The sequence below is a fragment of the Eulemur rufifrons genome, chromosome 16, assembly GCF_041146395.1.
Source record: "Eulemur rufifrons isolate Redbay chromosome 16, OSU_ERuf_1, whole genome shotgun sequence".
Lineage (NCBI taxonomy): Eukaryota > Metazoa > Chordata > Mammalia > Primates > Lemuridae > Eulemur > Eulemur rufifrons.
This window is the reverse complement of record NC_090998.1, coordinates 39,698,455-39,725,490: the sequence shown is the minus strand read 5'-3', so window position 1 is coordinate 39,725,490 and position 27,036 is coordinate 39,698,455. Positions and strand designations below refer to the sequence as shown.

Here is a 27,036-nt window from a genome sequence, read left to right as displayed (position 1 = left end):
AATGAGAATTTAAATAATAGGCAAATGCTTATTTCTCCAAATATCCTTTGAGAATTAGAAACAAGATAATAATTCAAAAAAATAGTAAATCATACAAATTTTTTGATTAAAATAAAATGTAACTTAAAAGGAGTTTTGATTAATGAAAGAACAGCTTTCGTTTTAATTATAAACTCTTTATTTGGCATTTATATATATGAAGTATATATTTAACTGAATATTTTATACAAACTCTAGGAAAGTATTCCAAATACAAAATTATGATTATAAAGTAAAACAATCAAGACACATCAAGGAAGCATATGATTCGGTGCCAAATTTGCAATCGTGTATCTAATATGTCACAATCCTTACATTTTGAAAAATGTTCACATAAGAACTCTAACATGGGCAATTAATTGGTAAAAGAATAAATGATTTTCAGTATGTAGAACATAGAGACACAGTGCAAAATAAAGATACTAAAGTCTTCAGAATTTCTTTATGTTGTTGCTAGTAAGATAACAGAACCTAAAGCTATGAAGATCTGTCCAAATAAAATACTTATATTCAGTGTGCCTTTTGCGCTTGTCTGGGAGAAGTGATCTGTCAGCCACTTTTGAAAGAAGGATGGCCCACAATAGATACCAGGAAAATTTCTTCGACCACAGCCATGTCCGTAACTGGTAATTCCCATTACAAAAAATCTTTTATGTTCTGGTAAGTAGCACATTAATGGTCCACCACTATCACCCTATCAAAAAAGCCCCAAAATAGTGTTAGTTACTTCTAGTATTCGTTAAGTAGCAGTAGAACTGGGGAAAATTAATTACATTAAACATAGATTTATATAAATATACATTTTAAATATACCCCCAAATGTTAAAGATCCATAGATTCTGAGTTTAATATTCCAACTCAAACAGGAGATATTCAGTCTGCCCAGATATTTGGAGGAACTATACAGTTGATAGATAAACTTCTCATCTGCATAGTTTTGAACCAAAATACTATAAATAAAATTGTTTGGATTTTTTAATGCAATTACTCAGGAGAAATATAATTTAGGAAGTGTGTAAAATATTGCAAAAACTATCTGTTAGAATATTTCTCTTAATACTGTGTGCGAAAGGCATAACTCTAAGATACATGAAGGATTCTTTTAGGTTTATATGTGGTTTGCTAGCTAAAGAGGCATAAACTGGCATCTTGCAAGAGATGACATCTTTCTAAGTGTTGACTTTGGGTAGCGTAGCAAAATGAGAATAAAGGGCAGAGACTCTCTGTGTATTATAAATAACAGATCTCTTTCACAGTTTACAATGCACCCAAACACTGGTTACTAAGGCCTGTTAATGCACTCAAACCAACAAGGACACTGAAATAACTGTTTCAGTGCCTAAAAGTTAAGGTCTGTGTTTCTAAGGTGTTTCAAATTCTCTGTGTAAGGCAGGCATTTAATAATTACTTTTTGATGATGAGGATGTTTTGCCGCGGAATGCAATTCAATTAGATTGGATTCTTCACTATTTTACTTAGCAAGATTTTTAAGGAAAAGGACACAGGAAAGATAAACCTTAGATTTCAGAAATGGGAATGAGTAGGAAAAGATGAGAATCTGGGATGCTCTTGGGAATGAAGAACTGGTAGGTTTGGAAATAGTGAAAAAAATGGGAATAGAGTCAAAAAGCATAAAAAGATAAAACAAAAAAATCGATCAGTTGGACTGCATAAAAAATTGACTTCTGTGCTATACACGATAACGTCAGAAAAGTGAAAAAACAGTCCACAGAATGGGAGAAAATATTGCTTATCATGTATCTAGTAAGGGACTTGTATCCAGGATATGTGAAGAATGCTTCAACTCAATGATAAAAAGACAAGTAAATTTCAAAATGAGAAAATGATCCAAATAGATATTCTCTAAAGAAGACATATAAATGGATAATAAGTGCCATTAAAACCACAATGAAATACTACTTCATACCCACAGGGATGGCCATAATAAAAAAATATAGACAATAAAAAGTACTGACAAGGATGTGGAGAAACTATAATCCTGATGCCCTGCATGTGGGAATGTAAAATGGTGCGGCCATTTTGGAATACAGTTTGGCAGTGCCTCAAAATGTTAAACGTTAACTCAGTAATTCCACTTTTAGGTGGAGTTTCTAAGATAAATGAAGACATGTAAATGCACAAAAATATAGACACAAATGTTCATGGTAATATTACTCATAAAAGCCAGAAAGCGAAAACAGCCTAAATGTCCATCAGCTAATGAATGGGTGAATGAAACATGGTATATCCACACATACCCATACAATGGTACATTATTTGGCAAAAAAAATTAATAAAGTATTGATACATTATACAACATGGGCAAACCTTGAAAACATTATACTAAATGAAAGAAACAGTGATAGGGCCAGGTGCGGTGGCTCACGCCTGTAATCCTAGCACTCTGGGAGGCCAAGGTGGGTGGATCGTTTGAGCTCAGGAGTTCAAGAGACCAGCCTGAGCAATAGCGCGACCCTGTCTCTACTAAAAATAGAAAGAAATTATATGGACAACTAAAAATATATATAGAAAAAATTAGCCAGGCATGGTGGTGCATGCCTGAAGTCCCAGCTACTCGGGAGGCTGAGGCAGGAGGATTGCTTGAGCCCAGGAGTTTGAGGTTGCTGTGAGCTAGGCTGACGCCACAGCATTCTAGCCCAGGCAACAGAGTGAGACTCTGTCTCAAAAAAAAAAAAAGAAAGAAAGAAACCAGTGATAAAAGACCACATATTGAATTACTTCATAAAAGTCCAGAATAGGCAATGTCCCGGATAAGCAACTCTACAGAGATTAGTGGTCTAGAGGTGAGTGGGAGGAGAATGGGGGAGTGATTCCTAATGGGTATGGGTTCCTTTCAGGGGTAACAAAAATGTTCTAAAATTAGATTGTGGTGATGATTGCACAACTCTATACATACACTAAAAGAAACATTGAATTTTATACTTTAAATAGGGGATTATATCTCAAAGGTGATGATAAAAAAAAAAAAAGATTCAAGGCAAATCTTGCCTAAGGTGGACCGTGATGAAACCAAGGAATCAGAAACCAAGAAGATTTGGATTGTTAAAAAGGAGAAAAGAGAATTCAGTATTTTTACACCTGATAATTAAGACCTCCTGAAAGTGATCAAAGGCCTTGTTCACATTCCCTTCTGGCTTCAGAAAATATTTTTATGGCAAATTATTTGGTCTTACCCTGCAAGTATCAAAATATCCATTTTCATCACCCGCACAAAACGAAGTGTCAGGAATTATTCCCCCATAACTCCTCTCAGAATTACAAATATTTCGAGAAATATAATGCACTTCTGCTTCCTGTAAGAGATCTGTAACATTACCTGTTAACAAAAAAATAACAATAAATTATTTTGGAGCACAGGTATTTTTACAGTGATTTAAAATTTTGGTGTTTAATAGATTTTCTTTCCAAAGTGAGTGATTCAACAATTATGTAAAATTATATCCACATATATATGTATGTATGCCTAGGAAGATTGTAGAATGTTCACCTAAATGTTAATGACAGTTATCTCTGGATAATAGGAATTTCAGGTGATTTTAGTTATCTTTGCTTTCATGTATTTTTTGAAGGTCTCCCAAGAGGATCTATAAGTTTACAAAATAAAGCTATGTAAAAATTGTCAAGGGCTAAAGAGGTAAATGCTGAAGTCAATTTTATGTTGTAAATTGTGGATAATTTTTATTAAATTTGCTAATGATGCTAAGTTGTGAAGGATGATGAACATAAAAATAGATTTTTTTTCATGCATCAGGTGTGCTGTGAAAAAATAGATTTTTAATTCACGTGTTCCCCTAACTTATCTGCTAATTCCTGAACATAAAGTGGTTCTTTGTTATAGAAAGGGTAGGAAAATGCAAGGCAATAATTCAGGAATTATTAAAGGTCAGATTATTGGAAAATAAATCCATAGAAAAGATACTATAACAGCAGCATCTGACCCCATCAGTCATTTCAGAGTTTCAGTTGTCACATGTGGTAGCTGAATATTTTGTGTGCCCTGCATCCCTCTCCAACTTTTCTGGTAATAGACATCGTCCCCCCCTGGCTTCAGATGAGCAGATGACCCAATTCTATTCTCCTGGTGATACTGATTGATCTTAGGATGACTTTATTTGATACAAATCTAGCCAATTGGAATACTTCCACAGCATTTTTAATATGAGCTGCCGGAGAAGAACTTTTTTCACCCTAGTTACATGACTATTTGGCTATATGTCCAAAGCAGCCTACAGCCATAGTTCCTTTGAGGACAGGCAGCCTAAGAGAATGAAGTCAACACGCAGAGACAGACAAAAATAGGAAGTAAAAATAAAATAATATGTCCTAAATGTCATTCAGATTCCTGGATTGAGGTTTCCCAGAGGCCAGCCACATCTCTGCCATTTATTTAAAAACAATTTATTAGGAGTGGAGCAAGATGGCTGAATAGAAACCTCTAGCAACTGTCCCTCTGCAGGAACACCAAATTCAACAATTGTCCACACAAGCAAGTACCTTCAGAAGAGCCAAAAGCCAGGTGAGTGATCATTTGGTTTTGACATTATATCTAGGACAGAGGCGCTGAAGAGGGCAGAAAAGACAATCTTGCATTTCCTACGCCACCCCTCTTCCATCCCCCAGCAGTGCTGCACCAGCATACCTAGCGGAGAGAGAATCTGGGTGCCTGGGGGAGGGAGAGTGAAGTGACTGTGGGACTTTGCATTGAAACTCAGGGCCACCCTGGCACAGGGGACACAGCACAGGGGACACAGCACAGGGCAGAATTGTGCCTGTGCCCACAGAGGGAGCGTCTAGATCAGACCTGCCAAAGGGAAATCCTCTGCCCCAAACTGAGTTCCAGCCAACCCCACCACCAGCTGACAAAAAACAGCTTGGGGCCTGGACTAAATTTGTAAGGCAGTTGGGCCACAAACTGAGTCTTAAAAAATTCAAAAAAAATTGAAATCATACCAGGTATTTTCTCTGACCGCAATGATATAAAACTGGAAATAAATAACAAGAATTCTGTGACTGGAATTGGGTCATCTGCTCATCTGAAGCCAGGGGGACAATGTCTATTACCAGTAAAGTTGGGGAAGGTTGCAGGGCACACAAAATATTCAGCTACCACATATGACAACGGAAAATATACAAACATATGGAAAATAAACAATATGCTCCTGAATGACCAGTGGGTCAATGAAGAGATTAAGAAGGAAATAAAAAATTTCTCAAATGAAAATGAAAATACAACATATCAAAATCTAAGGGATATAGAAAAAGCTAACAAGAAAAAGTAACAAGAGGAAAGTTTATAGCAATAAATGCCTATGTCAAAAAGGTAGAAAAGCTTCAAATAAACAACCTAATGATGCATCTCAACAAAAAATAGCAAACCAAACCCAATATTAGTAGAAGAAAAGAAATAATAGAGCAGAAATAAGTGAAATTGAAACAAAAAAAATACAAGAGATCAACGAAACAAATAGTTCGTTTTCTGAAAGGATAAAACAAAATTGACAATTCTTTAGCCAGACTAAGAAAAAAACGAAGACCCAAATAAATAAAATCAGAGATGAAAGAGTAGACATTACAACTGATACTGCAGGAATCCAAAGGATCATTAGAGATGACTATGAGCAACTGCATGCCAATAAATTGGAAAACCTAGAAGAAATGGATAAATTCCTAGACACATACAACCTACCAAGATTGAACCAGAAAGAAATCCAAAACCTGAATAAACCAATAACAAGTAAGGGGATAGAATCAGTAATAAAAAGGCTCCCATCAAAGAAAAGCCCAGAACCCGATAGGCTCACTGCTGATTTCTACCAAGCATTCTAAGAAGAACTAATACCAACCCTACATAAACTATTCCAAAAAACTGAGGAGGAGCGAATAGTCCCAAACTTATTTTATGAGGCCTGTATCACCCTAATACCAAAACCAGAAAAAAACACAACAAATAAAAAACTACATGCCAATATCTCTGATGAACATACCTGCAAAAATCCTCAACAAAACACTAGCAAACCAAATTCAACAACATGTTACAAAGATTATTCATCATGATCAAGTGGGACTCATCACAGGGATGTAAGGATGGTTCAGCATACACAGATCAACCAATGTGATACATCATATCAACAGAAACCAAGGACAAAAACCACATGATCATTTCAGTTGATGCTAGAAAAGCACTCAATAAAATTTAACATCGCTTCATGATAAAAGCTCCAAAAAAACTGGGTTTAAAGGAACCTACCTCAACACGATAAAAGCCATATATAACAGACCCACAGCTAATATCATACTGAATGGGAAATAATTGAAAGCCTTTCTTCTAAGGTCTGGAACAAGACAAGGATGCCCACTTTCATCACTGTTAACATAGTACTAGAAGTTCTAGCTAGAGCAATCAGACAAGAGAAAGTAATAAAGGGCATCCAAATTAGGAAGAAATCAAATTGTCCTTGCTTGGAGACAACATTTGCGTAACATATTATGTCTTAATGTTTTAGTCTGTCCCCACTAGTTTTCACATTTGATACTAAAATTCACAGGTTCCCTTTTTTGGCTATTCTGAATAATGCTACCATGAACATTGGTGTACAAGTTTTTGTGTGGACACATGTTTTCCATTTCTCTTGGGTATATACCTAGAAATTGAATTGTTGAGTCATATGATAACTCTATGTTTAACTTTTTAAGGAACTTCCAAACTGTATTCCAAAGCAGATGTACCATTTTTTATTTCCATCAGCAATGTGAGGGTTCTAAGTTCTTCACATCCTCACCAATGCTTGTTGCTGTCTCGTTTTTTGATTATAGTCATCCTGTGGGTGTGATATCTGTTAACTTTTAAAATTTTATTGCTAGTATATATAAATAGATTTTTGAATATTGGTTGTATTTTATGTATTGCTGATTTTGTGTACTGGCTACTTTATTCAGACCCTTCTGAGAAATGGGATCATTAGGTAATTTCATCATTATTTGAATATCATAGAGTGTACTTACACAAACCTAGATGGTCTATCTTACTACACACCTAGGCAATATGGTATGGGCTATTGCTCCTAGGCTTCAAACCTATACAGCATATTACTATTCTGAATACTGTAGGTGGTTGTAACACAATGGTAGGTATTTGTGTATCTAAACATACCTAAACATACATAGAAAAGGTCCAGTAAAATTACGGCATTATAATCTTATGGGAACATCATCGTATATGTGCTCCATCATTGACCAAAATGTTGTTATATGGCACATGACTATATATAAGCATTGATCTTTCTTTGCCAATAATCAGGAAAATGTGTCTCAGTAAAATTCAGACTATTATTACCTTGTTCTTTTGTTCTTCCCCAGCCACTTATAAAACATTTTGTGTTTTGGTCCAGGTTTTGAAAAACATCAAAAGGTAGACAAATAGGCTGAATGTAATCATTATACCTCACTGCTTTTTTTAAATGAAAAAGTGCAATATCATTTACGTAAGATTCCAAAATGAAGTCTGGATGAATAATGATTCCTTTAATTTTAATCTTCTTGGTATGTCCATGGTCCCCATGTCTGTTATTAGTTCCAATCACAGCTCTCCACATTAAAGGATCTCTGAAAGAAAATAAATATTTTTATTTTAAATATGGTTGTTTAGGTAAATGTTCTTAATTTCCCATTAGTTTTTTTCCTCATGTTAGATTAATAGCAAAAAAAATTTAATAGCACTTTCATGTGACAAAGTATAAAATAAAAACCCAAATATGATGTAGGAAAGAAGAAAAATATCAATGGGACAGAAAATCCAGAAACAGTAGGGCCAGGCACAGTAGCTCATGCTTATAATCTTAGCACTGTGGGAAGCCGAGGATCACTTGAGGCCAGGAGTTTGAGACCAGCCTGAGAATCATAGTGAGATCCCATCTCTACATAAAATAGAAAAAAAGGCCAGGCGAGGTGGCTCACACCTGTACTCGTAGCACTCTTGGGAGGCCAAGGCGGGAGGATCCCTTGAGCTCGGGAGCCTGAGACCAGCCTGAGCACAGTGAGACCCTGTCTCTACCCAAAACAGAAAAATTAGCCAGACATGGTGGCGGGCGCCTGTAGTCCCAGCTACTCAGCAGGCTGAGGCAGGAGGATAGCTTGAGCCCAGGAGTTTGAGGTTGCAGTGAGCTATGATGATGCCACTGCATTCTACCTGGGACCACAAAGTAAGACTCTGTCTCATAAAAAAAAGAAAAGAAAAGAAAAGAAAAAAACTAGCTGGATGTGGTGGCACACGCCTATAGTCCCAGCTGCTCGAAGGCTGAGGCAGGAGGATTGCTTGAGCCCAGGAGTTCAAGGTTGCAGTGAGCTATGATGACACCACTGCACTCTAGCCCAAGCAATGGAACAGGACCCTGTGTCAAAAAATAAAAAAGAAAATCCAGGAATAGATTCAAGTACATGAGAATTTAACATATGATTAAGGTGGCATTTCTTACCTATAGGTAAAAGGATGAATTATTCAATAAATGATATTGGGACAACTAGATAACTATTTAATAAGAGAAATAAAATTAAATCCATGAAATAACACTAAATACCAAAATAAACTCTGAATGGATTCAATATTTAAATGCTCAAATCTTTTAATAAAGAGTTACTGTTTGGGTTTTTTTTTTTTTTTTTTAGAGCTATCCAGTCATATGTCTGAGATTTGCTTCAAAATAATTGGAGGAAGGAGTTGGTTAGGGTATAAATGAAACACAATCAGGTATAAGCTAATAACTTGAACCTGGGTGATGGGTACATGGAAGTTCACTAAAATATTCCATCTACTTTATAGATATTTTTGAAAGTTTGAGTGAAATATTTGGATATTAATTTAGCATGAGAAATTTTAAAATTAAACCAGAAAAGTTATAGATGAATATATAACATTGACATAAGAAAGGACTCGATAATACGACACTAAAGGTAAAAACAAGAAGCAAATAATGAATCTTAACAGTCTTAAAAAAAAAAAAGCAAGCAAAAAAAAAAGAAAAACACCCAGAAAAGGTGAAAAGATAAAAAATTAAAAGCTCAAGAGGCTAACATTTGTTATAGCTAGAATTGAATTAGGAAAGAGGAACTTTCACTTTATACACTGCTGTTCACAGATACTGAGATAACTTTTTACCCTTCAAATTGGCAAAGTATGTGAGTATGTGTGTGTTTGATGATAATAGTACAGATGAGTTATGAGAAATGGGAAATGAGAAATTCATCCTAAAATTGATACGGAATATCAAGGGACTCCAAATAGTCAAAATAATCTTGAAAAAGAAGAATGAAGTTGGAGGACTCACACTTGTTGATTTCAAAACTGACTATGAAGCCACAGTAATGAAAACAGTGTGGCACTGGCATAAGGACAGGCATCAGTCGGGAAAAGAATTGGGAGGCCAGAAATATACCCCCTCATATATGATCAATTGATTTTCAGTGAGGGTGCCAAGACCATCTAAAGGGGAAAGGACATTCTTTTCAACAAATGGTGCTGGGAAAACTGGATAGCCACATGCAAAACAATGATGCTGGACTCTTACCTCACACCATATGCAAAAATTAACTCAAAATGGATCAAAGATCTAAATATAAGAGCTGAAACCATAAAATTGTTAGAAGAAAAAGTAGGGGAAAAGCTTCATGATATTGGATTTGGTAATGATTTCTTAGATATGACACCAAAAAGTATAGGTAACAAAAGAAAAAATAGGTAAACTAGACTTCATCAAAATCAAAAACTTTTGTGTATCAAAGGACACTATCAAGAGAGCGAAAAGACAACCCACAAAATGGGAGAAAATATTTGCAAATCATATATCTGATAAGGGATTAATATCTAGAATATATAAAGAACTACTACAACTCAATAACAAAAAAACAAACAGCCCAAGTCAAAAAAGGACAAAGGACTTTTTAATAGACATTTCTCCAAAGAAGATGTACAAATGGCCAATTAGCACATGGAAAGATGCTAAACATCACTAGTAATTAGAGTAATTAGGGAAATGGAACTCAGAGCCACAATGAGCTCCCACTCGACACTCATTAGGATAGCTGTTATACTAGTAGTGTAAGTGATAAGGCAGGGATATGAGACTGATATTCTAGACTCCTAATCAGTAGGAAGGGCTTAGGGACGGAAGAAGCAAATTTTTTTTTTTTTTTTGAGACAGAGTCTCACTTTGTTGCCCAGGCTAGAGTGAGTGCCGTGGCGTCAGCCTAGCTCACAGCAACCTCAAACTCCTGAGCTCAAGCGATCCTCCTGTCTCAGCCTCCCGAGTAGCTGGGACTACAGGCATGCACCACCATGCCCGGCTAATTTTTTCTATATATATTTTTAGATGTCCATATAATTTCTTTCTATTTTTAGTAGAGATGGGGGTCTCGCTCTTGCTCAGGCTGGTCTCAAACTCCTGAGCTCAAACGATCCGCCCACCTCGGCCTCCCAGAGTGCTAGGATTACAGGCGTGAGCCACCACGCCCGGCCAAGAAGCAAATTTAAGATACTGCACGGAGAGATTTCATAAGCCTTGGGGACCACTTGGATAGGTGAAATGGGAGAAATCAGATAATTTTCTGGGTAATGGAGGTGTTGGTGATGCTATTAACTGAGAGAATATAGAAGGAATAGGATTAGAGAAAAGGTAAAAAAAAAAATTCAGTGTTGGATTGTTTAGAATGTGACTCCAATACATATGCATAGTAGACAGGTAGAAATAAAACTCATCAGGAGAGACTTAGGAGTTGCCAGCATGTAGTGACTGCTGAAACAGGTAGATGAGACATCTCTAGGAAAGAGTACAGAATGATAACGCAAGAAGATAGAGGGAAGAACCCTAGAAAATGCTGCCATTTTTTAAAATTTGTATAGATTTAGGGGGTACAAGTGAAGTTTTATTACATGGATATATTGCATGGTGGTGAAGAAAACACTGCAATTTGAAAGATGACAAAGATTCATCAAGGAAGAAAGAGAAAAGAAAAAAGAGTAGAGAGTGGTGTTTTAGAAATCAAGAAAAGAGAATTTCAAGGACAGGATGTGGTCAACATTGTCGAATGCTGTAGAGATCAAATAGGTGGGATGTGAGAAGAGATCACATCTGGCCACAAAAATCAGATTGCAGTTGGATTTTATGGGCCAATGCAGATGAAACAGGAGTCTCTTTTTCAAAGAGTCTTAACAGTGAAGGCCAAATCCGTCATGTCTCTTTTTATACAGCCCATAAACAAAACATGTGTTTTACATTTTTAAATGGTTGGAAAAAACAAAATATTTCGTGACAGGTGAAAATTGTAGGAAATTCAAGTTTCAGTATTCATAAAGGTTTATTGGATTACAGCTACACATTCAATTATATACTGTCTATGGCTGCTTTCATGTCAAGTAATTGTGACAGAGACCGTATGACCTAGAGAGCCTAAAATATTTACTATCCTTACAGAAAAAGTTTGTCAACATCTGAATTAATGGATTCATTTCAACAAATACAGTGCACTATGTTTAAGGCATTATGGTTCCTTGCAAACATATGACAACTGAAAATGGCTGAAGTTAAATGGTCCTCTACCACTTCAAAACATCCCCTAAGAGAGTAAAAACAGTTGTGTTCTGAATACATACCTAACGTCTTTAATGCAGTGGGCAGCTGTGAGGACCCACTTGTCTCTCACTAGGCTTCCCCCACATACATGAGAAAGTAAACCGCCATATTTAATCTGCAGGCTAACTAGCCATGGCCACGCGCCAGTTTGAGCTTTGGTGCCCCCTATAATCCGAGACCCTTTCAACACATCCCTAAGCGGTGCTGTTCCACAATCTAAAAATAAAAATGATAAGTTATTTGGACTGAGCATCTATATTGGGTTACTTCTTAATCTGAACACATTAATACAATCCTCTAAATTCCTATTTAAAACACGTATAAGCTGGATACCTGAGGTGTGACCATATTTTGAAAGAATCTTAAAGGAGAGTTAAATGTGCCATAATTGATTACTTACAAATAGACATGAAATCAACACAATTCATTATTTTGAAAACTCTATTCCCCAAAAGTATAAAAATGAGATAAGTTTCTCTGGCCAGGTATCATGCTCTCCTCTGTGTGAAATAGTGATTTAAGAGCCTGGGCCTGGTGAGTCCAGAGCTGCAAGGTCTAATACTTGCCATTTAACTTGTTGGGTTAATTTTTGTCAGCTGTAGTATGAAAAGGTCACATAACAGCCCTTTCAACTCTGAATCCCAATGAATCATCATTTCACAAAGTGGGAATGATAAACCCCAGCATGTTCTGAGGGGCAAATACAGATGCCCTATACAAATGCATGTCATTTTTTCTGTTACTGCTACTGTCATTATAATGGGTCTAGAAACTGTTTAGGTCTGTAAAATTTTGGTTAAAGGCAGTTGGGACAAGAAAAAGAGGGGCCCGAATTCAAACACTGTAGTAGCAGGGTCGGGGAGGCAAGGGAGGCCGCCCAGACAGGACCGAGCAGGTACTGCCCTGTGTGTCGGGCCCTTCCTCCTCCTCCTCTCGCCCGAGCCGCCCACGTGCGGCCGTGGCCCTCTCGGACCCACCGGCCTGTTCCTGTTCCGGCGCGGGGCCGAGCCTGCTCCTGCCATAGAGTGAGCTGTGGGCGGAGAAGAGGTGAGCGCTGCCCACGAGCAGCAGCGAGGCGCCCAGGAGCCCCAGCCGCATATTGGAGCCCCGGGTGGGCAAGATGGCGGCAGGCGTCGCCCGCCCGCCCGCAACGGCGGAGGCCCACGGCCGGGGACCAGGCAGCAGCGCGGGCCTGCGGGTCACAGGGGCCTGAGGGCGGGCCGAGCTGCCCGGAGGAGTCAGGCCTCCCGGTGGTCCGGACAAAAGTCGAGTGGCCTGCCCTCAGCCAGGCTCTGGGGATTGTTAATGGACAAGACTTTCCTGGGTCCTGTGTACACACTTAAACGGCATGGGGGGACTCTTCTGGTGGGAAGGAGGAGCTGGAGCCACTCCCTGAGGCTTCCAGAAACAAGAGCGTCTAAACTGTGGACCATATACTAGGGCCTGAGGCAATGCAGGTGTAGAGATTGGGATTTGTGACAGCATGGCCATTGGAGGAACCCAGTCTCTGTGATGCAGATTAATCTCATTATTCGAAAGCTTTGAAGTGGTTTGCCTTGATCTGATCAACTCAGGGTGAGCTTTGATAAAATCAAATTTAAGGACCTGCACCATTAAGGACAAAGTCTGACTGATGGTAATTGCACACCCTCCCCCCCCCAAACACATCTCTACACACACACACACACACACACACACACAGTACACACACACTTGGGTCCTGGCCTGAGAGCAGCATTATTCCTTGCCCCTCTGAGTACCCCTGAGATAGCTCCTGACATTCCAAACATTGGGGAGGGGGCACAGATAAGTGGCCCTGGTTAATCAGTCCACTGAACAGGAACATATTACCCTCATGCTGTATGCCACACACTGAAATAAGTATCACATTATGGGAGGTGTGTTAAGACCTGGCTCTTTGACCTAGAGAACTTTATAACTTGGCTAGCAGAGAAAATCGGTACTGATTCACTTGGGGAACAACTAAAGAAATAAACTGTGACACACCCAAGGCCCAAAGTTCGGACACAGGGATTGGTGTGGGCTGTGGCTGTCTGGGAAGGCTCCCTGCAGGAGGTGGATGTGAGGTGCACCCAGTTAAATGGAGGGGGAAGAGCAAGAGGAAGGGTAGTGAAGACAGGCTAGGCTGAAGGTGGAGTGTAAGCAAGGTTGGGTAGGTATCCATGCATGGCGGTGAACAACTTGACTGCAGGTAGCTGGGGAGACCAGTCTGACATGTACTGTACATGGAAGAAAAAAATGTCCCAACACCCTTAGGGCTTGCTGTGGACAGACTGAGAATATACATATATGTAATAATGCAGGAAGTGTGTGTATAATTTTACCATTATTATTTTGATTGTTTTCTGTCATCTTAGACTAAAGGGAGAAGCTGTGCCTTAAAATTTAAAATTTTTGATCAGCTTATATTTTAAAAAACCACAAAGTTAAAAGATTCTTCTTGGTTTTGTATCAGAAAAGGTCCAGGATCAAAGTGTATGGCCCTTCTTCCCTTTAGCTAAGCCGTTTAATATGGTTTTTGGATATTCAGTAGTAGTCCTGGAGCATGCATCATAGTTGTGGGTAGGACGCCAGTTGCTTAGCATAAGGAAGAGAAATTTGTCAGCGTGTAAAGGAAGCTGGGGAAGAGGGAGGAAAGAAACAGATAACCCGACAATGTGGCGGAAAACCAGGCCTGAGCCAAAAAGATGTCTGTGAGTTTCACTGTGGTGGGTGACAAAGATTCTCTGCTGGACCAAACTTTAGTCAGGCTCCTGCACCTTCTCCGAGGCCTATCTGTGCACTTGCTTGTAAAATCCAGTTTTAGCAAGAACCCTGCTGAGTCAGTTTAGAAGGACCCCTCCCCCCACCTTTAGCATCTACTCAGGTTCCTCACTCTGCCCACCCCAGGTGAAGTCTGATCACCCCGCCTGTCAAGCAAGAATCCTGTCAGGTGGGTTTAGGCAGAATCCCAGTTAACTCCTGATAGTATCTCTTAGTAATTTTCCATTCACAGACACCTACCCTGCTCCCTGGTTATAAATTCCCACTTGCCCCTGCCGAATTTGGAGTTGAGCCCAGTCTCTCTCCCCACTGCAAAATCTTAACACTGCGGTCCCTATATTTATCATGATGGTCCTGAATAAAGTCTGCCTTACCGTGTTTGACAAGTATCACTGAATAATTTTTCTTTAACATAAGCCAGAGTTTTTAAGCATGATGTCTAATATTTGGTTTTAAATTGCTTTATTACTCCTGTGTAGTGCTGTGCTGAACTTTGCCTTTGTTGACTCCACACCTTCAGTAACGAGGGAACAGTGTGGGCTGTGGTAGTCTGGGAAGTTGGTCACATGGTATAAAATTAAAGTAGCGGTCAATAAAAGGACAGCTGCCTTGCTCATATCATCCTTCTGAGGCTGACGTGGTTGCCAGTATTAAAGAAAAGGAGCATTGGGGGCTTACAAGTGGCAACATTTGGGAAAGGGAGCTGAGGCCTAGGGCTGAGCTGAAATCAATGGGTGGTAAGTAGGAAATATTGGAGAAGCAAGTTGCAACATAAACTGACTTCTAGGGGCTGACAACAAACAAATTCCCTGTTCCCCAAACATTTTAGTGAAAAGTGATATTGGGAAGGGGAGAAACAGTTAGGAGGTGTATGTTTCTATGCGTGTTGGGAGGTGATTACACTGTGTATAGCTTTCTAAGCAGAGCAAGAATGATTATACTGTGTATAGCTTTCTAAGCAGAGCAAGATGATGAGTCTTGCTATGACAGATAATAGGGGTTCAAGAGACTCATGAAACAAGTGTGTGCAGCCAAGTCATGAAATGGCAGTGAAAAAGGTAGCAGACCAATAGCTGCAGAGGTCCTCTGCCTAGATTTCCTCTGCCTTTTCTAGGTTTTCACTCTTTTCTCCTGCGTTGTCATTTCTTCTATGTGTGGGATGCCTCCCATCAGCAAATCCCCCTCTGGTGTGGTAAGCAGCTTCCAAAATGGCCTCCAATGGACGCCATCTCCTGGTATTCAAACCCTGGTGTGGTCCCCTCCTTTTTAGTGTTGGCTGGATTCAGTGACTTCTAGCAAATGGAAAGTTGCAGAAGTGATAGGCTACGGCTTCCAAGGCTAGGTTATAAAAAGATTATGACTTCTGTCTTGAGTGCTCGCTCCAGCCCTGTAGCTCTGGGGTAAGCTGGCTGCCCTGCTATGAGCTGCCCTGTGGCCCTGTGGAGAGGCCTCAGGTAGGGGCTAAGGAGGAATGGAAGTCCTTAAACAGTCATGATGAACTGAATCAGGCAACGCCACATGAGTGAGCTTAGAAACACTTCTTCCCCTGGCAAATCCTCAGATGAGACCACAGTTCTGGCTGACACCCTAACTGCAAACTCACGAGAGACCTTAAGCCAGAGGTACCTAGCTAAGCTACACTCAAGATTCCTGACCCGCAGAAATTGTTGTTGTGAGATTGTTGTTTTAAGCTATTAAGTTTTGGGATAATTTGTTATCCAGCCACAGATAATACATCTGGTCTCTCCCACCTTTGAAAAATCTTCAACTGCCTCCACATCCCCTGCTTCCCTCTATAGCAAAATTTCACCAGAAAAGTTGTATACAGTTTCTACTTTCCATTTCCTCACCTTTTATTCCCTTGGGTGTTTTTTGTTTTTTTTTTAATTTTGTTGGGTTTTGTTTGTTTTTAAGAACAGGAGCAGGACTTTATTTCTCTTCTCAGAGAAAGAGCCCTTGTTGTGAAAAGAATCTCTCTTTACTTCCTCCATCCCATTAAACATTTTTAGATATAATTAAGTGAGTCTCCAAAGAAAATATCTTCTTACCTCACCTTTCCCAGTGAAAGCTTAGGAGCTGTGGTTCTGGAGGCTGAGGACGTCACTGCCAGGGCCTGGGACCTGGGGTTGATGGAGCGGGTGTATTGGGGCAGGAGTGTCTGGGTCTGGTGTAGGGAGAGGTTTTATCTTCCTAGTTGTCCCCTCATCCACTTGGGGCATGTCAGAGGGCTAAAATTTTTTTTTAATATTTAAATAAATTTTATTATGTAGAGTTAAAATAATACAAACATCCATGTATCCACCACCCCATTCACTATTTTTGCTTTATTAAATGTTTAATACATAAAAAAGGGTATATATAAAAATACACATACACTTAAAGAATAACAGTATGAGAATATCCATTTAAGAAAAACAACGACATCATTGCTTTTGAAATCTCCTGTGTATCCCTCCCTCATTCTATCTTTTTCTTTTTCCCTCAGAAGTAACCAATATTCTGGATTTTATATTTATTGTTTCATTGATTCTCTCTATAAACCTGGTTGGATAGTACGGTAGCCACTAGCCACATATGACAACTTAAGTTTAAATTTAAATTAAATAAAAAATCAGTTCCTCCTTCACATTAGCCATATTTTAAGTGCTCAATAGCCCCATGTCACTTGTTAGCATACTGGACAGCATAGTTATAGAATATTTCCATCATTGCAGAGAGTTCTATTGGACAGTGCTGCTCTAAACAATGTATTTTTTAGTTTTGCATGTTTTTTAACTGTATTAGTCGGGCTCTCCAGAGAAACAGAACTGATAGGAAATACAGATGGATGGGTGGATTATAGGAATTGGCTTATGCAGTTACGGAGGCTGAGAAGTCTCACGGTCTGCAAGCTGGACAGCCAAGAAAGCTGGTGGTGTAATTCATGCTGAGTCTGAAGGCCTGAGAACCAGGAGCACTGATGGCAGAGGACAGGAGAAGATGGATGTCCCAACTCAAGAAAAAAGAGAATTTGCTCTTCTACCTTTTTGTTCTAGTAGAGCCCTCAACAGATTGGATGATGCCCAAAGACAATGGTGAGGATAGATCTAATTTATTCAGTCTGATTCAAATGCCAATCTCTTACAGAATCACCTCATAGACACTCCCAGAAATAGTGTTTACCAGCTGTCTGGACATCCTTTAGTCCAGTCAAGCTGACACTTAAAATTAAGCTTCACATGAGCTTTATATAAATTGAATTATACAATAAATTTTCTTTTGCAGCTAGTTTTTTTTTTTAATTTAGTATTAGGTTCTTGACATTCATTTCTGTGGTCATCTCTAACTACAGTTCATTTATTTCTACCATATAAATGATGTGAATATGCCACGGGGTATTTATCTACTTTGGAATCTAGAATCTATTATTGATGGACATTTGGATTTTTCCACTTTTTTGCTATTACAACTAACGCTATTCATATAAGCACCAGTTTCTCTGGACTATATGCCAGGGGTAGGATCGCAGAGTCTTCAAGAATACCATATCATGTCACAGAGTGACCATCATCTTCTCTAAATAACACCAAGTTGTTTTCCAGAATGTACCAGTATGCTCCCCAATTAGCAACACTTGAATGTTCCCATTGCTCATGTCTTTACCAGTACTTTTTAATTTTTATCCATCTTGTGAGTATGAATTGGGAACTTGTGGTTTTAGTTTGTATTTTTCTGATTTAGAATGAGCTGGAGTATTTGAGTATCTTCATGTATTTAGGGGACAGTCATTGATTATCTCATGTGGAGTACCAATTTATGTCTTTTACTTATTCAGTTTCATCTTATTGATTTCATTTTCTGCCATCTCCGTGCCAGATACTGTTTTAAGAGCTTATGATATAATGGAACACAAAACAGACCAAGATCCTTGCCATCATGAGGCTTACGTACTGCATCGTAGGAGTTCTTTATAGTTCTGAATAATCCTCCTGTGGTGGGCAGGTATATGCAAAGGTACCCCAAAGGCCAAGGGACCTGAGAGGCCAAAGAAAGAGGCTGACAAAGCCAATTTCTCAGAAACATTTAATAGGGACTTACAAATAGAAGTATCCTTTATATAGCAAGCTTTTGTCAGTAAAACATATGTAGCTGGTCATGTCTCAGACCGTCTTGCGTCTTGCAAAACTCTGTGGCCACTGGGAAGGTTAGATAAACATTCTGATGAGGGGTTATCCATGCTACAGGCATTGTTTAAAGACCTGCTGCAGAACACCTTGGTGACGTTGTCATGGCAGTTTAACTGCAAGCTAGATAGCATCACCCTTGCCATTCAACAGGCTGTTTTCCTACAAATCCTTTGCCAGTTTTTTGTGTCATAAATATCTCTTACTCTGTGACTTAGTTTTTCACTTTCTGTATGGTGTCCTCTGATGAAGAGAAATTCTTAATTTTAACGTAATTGAATCTAGCAGCCTTTCCCTTAGTCTTTGTACTTTGTGTGACTTGTTCGAGAAATACTTCCCTAAGTCAAGGTCATAAAGCTATTCCTTGCATTATCTTCTGAAGGTATTACAGTTTTTGTCTTTCATAGTGAAGTCTTCTAGCCACCTGGAATTGATTTTTGTATATGGTGTAAGATAGGGATACAATTTTCTTATTTTCCTATATGAATGACTAATAGTTCCAGCACCATTTAGTTTTTAAACTTTTTTGTGTGGAAAATGTCAAATATATACAAAAATAGACAAAATCATAAACCACATATACCTGTCACCCAGCTTTGACAATTATCATCTCACAGCTAGTCTTGCTACATTTATATCTCCATCTACTTTCCCCAACTTCCCAAATTATTTTGAAGCAAATTCCAAGAATTATATTTTATTATTTATTTCAAAAACATAAAGTCTTTTAAAATATAATCACAATATCATTATCACACTTCAGCTATGAATTACTCTTGAATAGCAACTCATTAAATAAAGCAAGCATTACGCTGATTCCAAAAATCAAAGACATTACAAGAACAGAAGACTGCAGAAAAATATCCTTTATGAACAGAGACATAAAATTATTCAATAAAATATTAGCAGATCAAGTCCAGTATTATATAAAAAGGAATATATATCATGACCAAGTGGTGGTTATCCCGAGAATATAAGACTGGTTCAACATTAGAACACAAATTAACAGGTGGTGCAGTGGCTTATACCTGTAATCCTAGCAGTTTGAGAGTCGGAGATGGGAAGATTGAGGCCAAGAGTTCAAGACCAGCCTGGGCAACATAGAGACTCTGTCTCTATAAAAAATAAGAATTAAAAGTAGAAAATAAATTAAAGTGCCCCCCTATACAGACTAAAGAAGAAAAGTCACATGATCATATGAATGGGTACAGAAAAAGCATTTGATGAAATTCAGCATCTGTCCTTGATAAAAATTCTCATGAACTAGGAATAGAAGGAAACTCCTTTATTTTTTTATTTATTTTTTTAATTTTCTTTTTTCCCATTCAGCTTGTTGCTATAAGGAAACTCCTTTAAACTGAAAAAAGATTCTACAAAAAAAAAAAAAAAAACTCTACAGCTAATATCATACCACAGGTTTAAAACTGAGTGTTCTTCCCCCAAGACTGGGAACAAATTAAGAAAATCCACTCTAACCAATGCTATTTAACACTTGTACTGGAAATCCTAGCTAGTGCAATAAAGCAAGATAAATTAATGGCATGCAGAGTGAGAGAGGGAGAACTGTCTCCATTCACAGATGACACCTGTATAGAAAACAAACAAAAAAAATCTACCAAAAAGCTCTAGAACTAATAAGGAAATTTGGTAGGGTCACCTGACACAAGGCCTCTTTCCGTATACTAGCGAGGAACAACTGGTAACTGATATTTAAACAAACATTACCATTTATAATAGCTAAAAAAAAAAAAAAAGAAGAAGAAAAAAAAGAAGTAGTAAGTAGGTAGAAATCTTAACAAGATACGTGCAGGGTCTGTATGCCAAAAACTACAAATACTGATGGAAAAAAATCAAAGACCTAGGGATAAATGGAGAGATATATCGTGTTCATGGATTGAAAGGCTTAATATTGTTAAGATGTCAGTTCTTCCCAAATTAATTGATACAGACATAGGTTTAATACATTAACTGCCATGTGAGTTGTAGTTAACTCGTGCTATTTTTGAGCCTGGGGCTTCATTAAGCATATGTAACTCACATATCTCTTTACCATGGGAGCCACGTGGTGTGCAGACAACTCACGCTGCCATGCTGTGGCATACATGTTACGTGATGGATGGCCCCCTGGGCAAAACCCTACAGTTGGTTCATGAAAATCTTACTTGTTGATGTTCTTATTGTTACAATTAATATTGACAATTTAATTGCATATAACACACACACAGAAAACAATAAAAAATAACAAATTTTTCATTAGAAGGGATCATTTTGTTTTCCAAGTTTTTATTCTATTTTCGTAATAAAACACCATGGCCGCAAGGAAAAACTTTTTTTTTTTCTAGTGTGGCAGTCAGTGTTTTAAAGTAATCCCAGGCTGGGTGCAGTGGTTTACACCTGTAATCTAGCACTCTGGGAGGCTGAGGCGGGAGGATTTTCTGAGGTCAGGAATTTGAGACCAGCCTAAGCAAAAGCCAGAACCCGTCTCTACAAAAAAAAAAAAACCAAAAAACAAAGAAAAAAACAAGCTGGGCATGGTGGCGTGCGTATGTCGTCCCAGCTACCCGGGAGGCTGAGGCAAGAGGATTGCTTGAGCTCAGGAGTTTGAGGTTGCAGTGAGCTAGGATGAAACCACTGCACTCTACCCAGAGTGACAGAGGGAGATGCTGTCTCAAAAAAAAAAAAAAAAGTAATCCCAATTAAAATCCCAGCAGGCTGTTTCTGTAGACGTATACAAGATGATTCTAAAATTTATATGGAAAGGCAAAGGAACTAGAGTAGCCAGAAGAATTTTGAAAAAACCAAAAACAAAGAACTTACACTAAGTATGGTTTTGCTAAAAGGATAAATATATATACATTAGTGAAACATGGTCTATATGAAATTATGAAATCGACCCTTTGGAAATTTGTTGAGACTTTATCATTGACTTTATTCATCATGTGGTCTATTTTCACAAGCACTCACGTGTTTGAAAAGAACTATCTGAAGCTGCATAGCATATTCTACCTCAGATTTCACTGATTGTAGATGCATATTTTTCACATTTAAACATCTCTGAAATCAGGACACATCTTAGCACGATGACATGTCATAGTTTACCTAGCAGTGGTTTTTCTTTCTTAGTGGTATTTGAAATAATAGTGTGCCTTACAGTTGATAGTGGCTTACAGTTGATGAAATTCACTATTATGTCAGGTTTGTTAATTGTTGAAATCTATATCTTTACTGATTATTTTCCTGCTTTTTGTATTGATCATGAGAGAGCTGTGTTTAAAATCTATTAAAATTGTGAATTTTTCTTCATTTCTCATTATCTTTCTGCATTTTGCTTAACATCCTGACCCTGTGTTAGGTACATGCAAGTTTAGATAGGTTTTGTCTTCCAGGTTAATTAAATCTTTTATCATTTTATAGTGACTGTGTTTGTCTCAAGAATGATTTTTGCTATAAAGTCTATTTTGTTCAATATAGTTATGCTTTCTTTTGACCAGTATTTGAATGGTATACCTTTTTTCATGCTTTTATTTGAAGTACCAAGTCTTCTACCTTGCTATTTCCTTATATTTTAGATTTACCTCTTATAAACAATAGTTGTATTTTATTTCCTAATTCAACCTGATAGTCTTCGTCATTTAACTAAAATGCCCAGTCCATTTACATTTACTATGATTACTGAAATGTATAGATTTATTTCTATCATCTTATTTGGGCTGTTTGTCCCACCTGTTACTTTTTTCTCCTTTCTTGTTTTCTTTTGGATAGATGAGTGTTTTTACTGGGTGCAGAATTCTACGTGTTTTACTGTATACAATGATAAAGTAAAAAGTAGACGGCTGTTTTATCTTTTTGTCACCTCCCCAAGTAGACTTTGAGCTCGTGAAAGACCATGGTTCATATTTACTTGGTATCTTTCACCTAGCACAATGCTTTGTACATAGTTATCCATAGATATAGTATTTAATTATATATATCTGACTGCAACAGGCAATGGACAAAGAAAAGATGTGGTCTTTCTCTCTTTCCTTTTTTAAAATTCCTTACTGTGGATGTTACTGACTGAATGAGTAAGATAAGAAAAAAAATTCCTCGATAGAAAGTCTAAGGCAGTTTTTTGTTTAGTGTTTTGTAAACTTAGCCTAAGTATTATTCACGTAATGTTTTCTGAATTTTAAAAAAAGTGACAAGCATTTTTTCCAGATGTGGTATTGAATTCTAATAGTTGTTGGTTGGGAAAAAATGCTTTGATGTTCATATTTTTCCAAAATGAATTATTAAGTTACCATAACTAAAATCCTAAGATTTCTGTGGTCTACTTGACCTTTCATCCACAGAATGGTACAATGTTAAGGTACCATTTATGAACTTGTAAAAAACATATCACAATCCAACATACATTATTTATGGATACATATAGTAAATATAAAAAATGGACTGGATCCACACTAAATTAATGATAGTTAATGATGAAGGGAAGGAAATGTGACTAGGGAAAGAAATGTGGAGACTTCATCTATCTGTGCATTTTTTTCCTTCAGAAAGTGATCTGTAGTAAACATAAAATATTAACTTTTTTCTCTGGATGGTGAGTGTACAATTTGTGTAGTTTTCTGTACAACTTATATTTATAAATACATAAATTTATGCTTTTATAACATAAATGCATACATTTTTGTATATTTTTAAAAATTTATAAAACTGATTTAAAATGGAGGGTTGCCATCTAGTAGACACTTTTTTTTTTTTTTTGAGACGGAGTCTCACTCTGTTGTCCAGGCTAGAGTGCTGTGGCATCAGCCTAGCTCACAGCAACCTCAAACTCCTGGGCTCAAGCAATCCTCCTGCCTTAGCCTCCCGAGTAGCTGGGACTAGAGGCATGCGCCACCATGCCTGGCTAATTTTTTCTATATATATTTTTAGATGTCCATATAATTTCTGTCTATTTTTTCAGCAGAGACGGGGTCTCGCTCTTGCTCAGGCTGGTCTTGAACTCCTGAGCTCAAACAATCCACCCGCCTTGGCCTCCCAGAGTGCTAGGATTACAGGCATGAGCCACCGTGCTCGGCTGAGTGGACACTTTTAAATAGAACTGTTGAAATCTTTCAATAATAGGTGCATAAGATACAATGGAATAGGGCTTTTCAGACTCTTCACCACCACAACTCTGAGTTGATTAGACCTAGGTCTGAACACTAGTTTTGTTATTTACTGTGTTCCTTGGGAAAAGTATCAAACCTCTCCATATCTTAGTGAGTTTGAACTCAGACCTTCATTCGTTTAACAAATACAGTCTCCAACTTAACAATGGTTTGACATATAATTTTTTTGACGTTATGATGGTGCAAAAGTGATACGCATTCAGTGGAAACTATATTCTGGATTTTGAATTTTGATCTTTCCCTGGGCTAGTGGTATGTAGTATAATACCCTCTTGTGACGCTGGGCAGTGGCAGCCGCAGCTCCCAGTCACCCATGACACTCTGCAGTGTACCAAGTTGCCAGATGAGTTTGCCCACTTGTAGACTAATGTAAGTGTTCTGATGTGTTTAAGGTAGGCTAGGCTAAGCTATGATGGTTCAGTAGGTGAGGGGTACCGAATGCATTTTCAACTTAACGATACTTTCAACTTACGATGAGTTTATTGGGATGTAACCCCATTCTAAGTAGAGAAGCATTGTATTATGCAGCACTTCTGTGAACCAGACTAGACTGTGGACTTGTACCTCTAGACCACGGGATACAGTCCTAGACTGTGGAGATACAGAAGAGCACAAGAGAAAGTCTCCTCCTAGAGTTTAATAAAGGTTTGCATTGAGGGTATAGAAGCGGAGACTATTAGGTTAGGTGGCTAGGGATTGGGTTTAAATCTTAGATCCCTAGTTATTAATGTTCATATAAACTTAGGCAAGTACCAACTTCAAGTATGACATTAAGATCTAAGTTCCAGGCCAGGTGCGGTGGCTCACGCCTGTAATCCTAGCACTCTGGGAGGCCGAGGCTGGCAGATCGTTTGAGCTCAGGAGTTCGAGACCAGCCTGAGCAAGAGCAAGACCCCGTCTCTACTGGGGGGGAAAAAAAAAAAAAAGAAAAGAAATTAGCTGGACAACTAAAAATATATAGAAAAAAATTAGCTGGACATGGTGGTGCATGCCTATAGTCCTAGCTACTCGGGAGGCTGAGGCAGTAGGATCGCTTGAGCCCAGGAGTTTGAGGTTGCTGTGAGCGGGGCTAACGCCAAGGTACTCTAGCCCAGGCAACAGAGTGAGACTCCGTCTCAAAAAAAAAAAAAAAAAAGATCTAAGTTCCACAAGAGCTGGAACACTGCCTTGTTCACCACTCTCTTCCTAGTTAATGCTTGGCATTTAAACTGAATTTGAACTGCCATTATAACAACATTATTTCATTACAAGCCATAATACATATTTTTATATCTTGCCTTTGTCTATGTATTTTAACTGGAGAAAAATACAGGTTTAACCTAGTAACTACAATATAATGGCTGAATGAATATAAACAAATATAGTAAGATTTCCAAAGCTCCAAGAAATGCCCATTCTTCATGCTGTTCAATAAAATTAAAGGGATATCTGATATGTACTAGATGGGTTTGTGGGCAATAATCTATTTCCATCTATATAACATAAATGAATAAATGATAATAAATTTATTAGGTAAAATAGTAAGTTGAGATAAGGAAATACTTCAATGGTCAATTGCGTTTTTTAATTATAATTTCATGTTTGGACTTTAATCTTCTTAAAATTTTGATAAGCTATAGGCTGGGTACAGTATCTCACGCCTATAATCCTAGCACTTCGGGAAGCCAAGGCGAGCGGGAGGATTGGTTGAAGCCATTTCTTTTTTTTTTTTTTGGAGACAGAGTCTTGCTCTGTTGCCCAGGCTAAGGTGCCGTGGCGTCAGCCTAGCTCACAGCAACCTCAAACTTCCGGGCTCAAGTGATCCTCCTGCCTCAGCCTCCCAAGTAGCTGGGACTACAGGCATGCACCACTATGCCTGGCTAATTTTTTCTATATATTTTTAGTTGTCCAGATCATTTCTTTCTATTTTTTTAGTAGAGATAGGGTCTCACTCTTGCTCAGGCTGGTCTCGAACTCCTGAGCTCAAACGATCCACCCGCCTCAGCCTCCCACAGTGCTAGGATTACAGGCGTGAGCCACCGTGCCCTGCCAAAGCCAGTTCTTGCTATGGGCAACAGAGCAAGACCTCATCTTCCACAAAAAAAAATTTATTTATTTATTTTTTATTTTTTTATTATATATAAAAAAAATTGGAACGCTTCACGAATTTGTGTGTCATCCGTGCACAGGGGCCATGCTAGTCTTCTCTGTATCATTCCAATTTTTAGTATATGTGCTGCCGAAGCGAGCACTACAAAAAAGTTTTAAAAATTAGCTGGGCGTGGTGAGACATGCCTGTAGTTCCAGCTAGTCAGGAGGCTGAGACAGAAGGATCACTTGAGCCCAGGAGTTTGAGGTTGCAGTGAGCTATGACACCACTGTACTCTGGCCTGGGCAAGAGTGGGACCTTGTCTTAAACAAAAAAAATTTTTTTTGATAAGCCCCATGTTGGATGCAAATTAGAGAAACATCCAGGAAAATAGTTTCCATTTATGGAACCATCAGTGGCTTGCTCATGCCTGTTACATATAGCTAGATTAAATAACTTGGTCCAGTGAGCAAGGCCCTACACGGAAGTCTGCAGGCACCAGAGAGCTTACAAATACTCACAGATGTCTAGTTGTTGAGGCACTAAGGGTTAGACTACCTCTGTTGTAGCCAAGCATAACATCTACCCAATATATTAATCTGTTAAAACACTCTTTTGGGCTGGTGGCTCACACCTGTAATCCAAGTACTTTGGGAGGCCAAGGCAGGAGGATTGCTTTGGGCTAGGAGTTTGAGACTAACCTGGGCAACACAGTAAGACCCTATCTCTACAAAAAATTTAAAAAGTTAGCCAGGCATGGTGGCACATGCCTTTAGTCCTCGCTATTCAGGAGGCCGAGGTAGGAGGAGCACTTGAGCCCAGAAATTTGAGGTTGCAGTGAGCTACAATCACACCACTGCACTCTAGCCTGGGAAACAAAGTGAGACTCTGACTCCAAAACAAAACAAACAAACACCCTCTTTTGACTTAACCCCGTGACCCCATTCCTCCTCCTATTCTTTAGGCCTAATGGGCTACCCGTTTGAGCTTCTGGCTTTACACAAGATAGTGATATAAGACCCGTCATGAGCAAACTTTTTTCTTTTCATTTTAAAAGACCCTTTTAATGAAAAACTTCATCAGGAGGGTCAATTACAAATTTATCAGTTAGGTAAAGATTTCTATTAATACATAACAGGCTCCTTAACCATGCCTTAAACACAGAACAGAAAATTTAGCTATCT

General features: G+C 38.3%; 1 protein-coding gene and 1 non-coding gene across 2 annotated transcripts; both read right to left on the bottom strand.

The window, feature by feature from the left end:
• Positions 1–110: 110 nt before the first annotated feature.
• On the bottom strand, positions 111–12,779 carry TMPRSS12 (transmembrane serine protease 12). Its single transcript, XM_069491456.1, has 5 exons — positions 12,584–12,779; positions 11,702–11,897; positions 7,394–7,662; positions 3,234–3,376; positions 111–733 (listed from the first exon to the last, which is right to left on the bottom strand). Exons 1-5 carry the CDS (start codon positions 12,777–12,779, stop codon positions 482–484), a joined length of 1,056 nt encoding a protein of 351 aa, XP_069347557.1. The 3' UTR covers positions 111–481.
• A 13,128-nt stretch (positions 12,780–25,907) lies between these two features.
• On the bottom strand, positions 25,908–26,015 carry LOC138397688 (U6 spliceosomal RNA). Its single transcript, XR_011235819.1, has one exon. It is a non-coding gene; the product is annotated as a U6 spliceosomal RNA (small nuclear RNA).
• Positions 26,016–27,036: the final 1,021 nt, after the last annotated feature.

Excerpts from the sequence above, each read along its gene's own strand:
- TMPRSS12 (XM_069491456.1), bottom strand. The coding sequence starts at position 12,779 with ATGCGGCTGGGGCTCCTGGGCGCCTCGCTGCTGCTCGTGGGCAGCGCT. Across the intron at positions 11,898-12,583 it reads GGAAGGGCCCGACACACAGG|ATTGTGGAACAGCACCGCTT; the intron begins GCAGTACCTGCT and ends TTTTATTTTTAG. Across the intron at positions 3,377-7,393 it reads GGGAAGAACAAAAGAACAAG|GTAATGTTACAGATCTCTTA; the intron begins GTAATAATAGTC and ends TTTTGTTAACAG.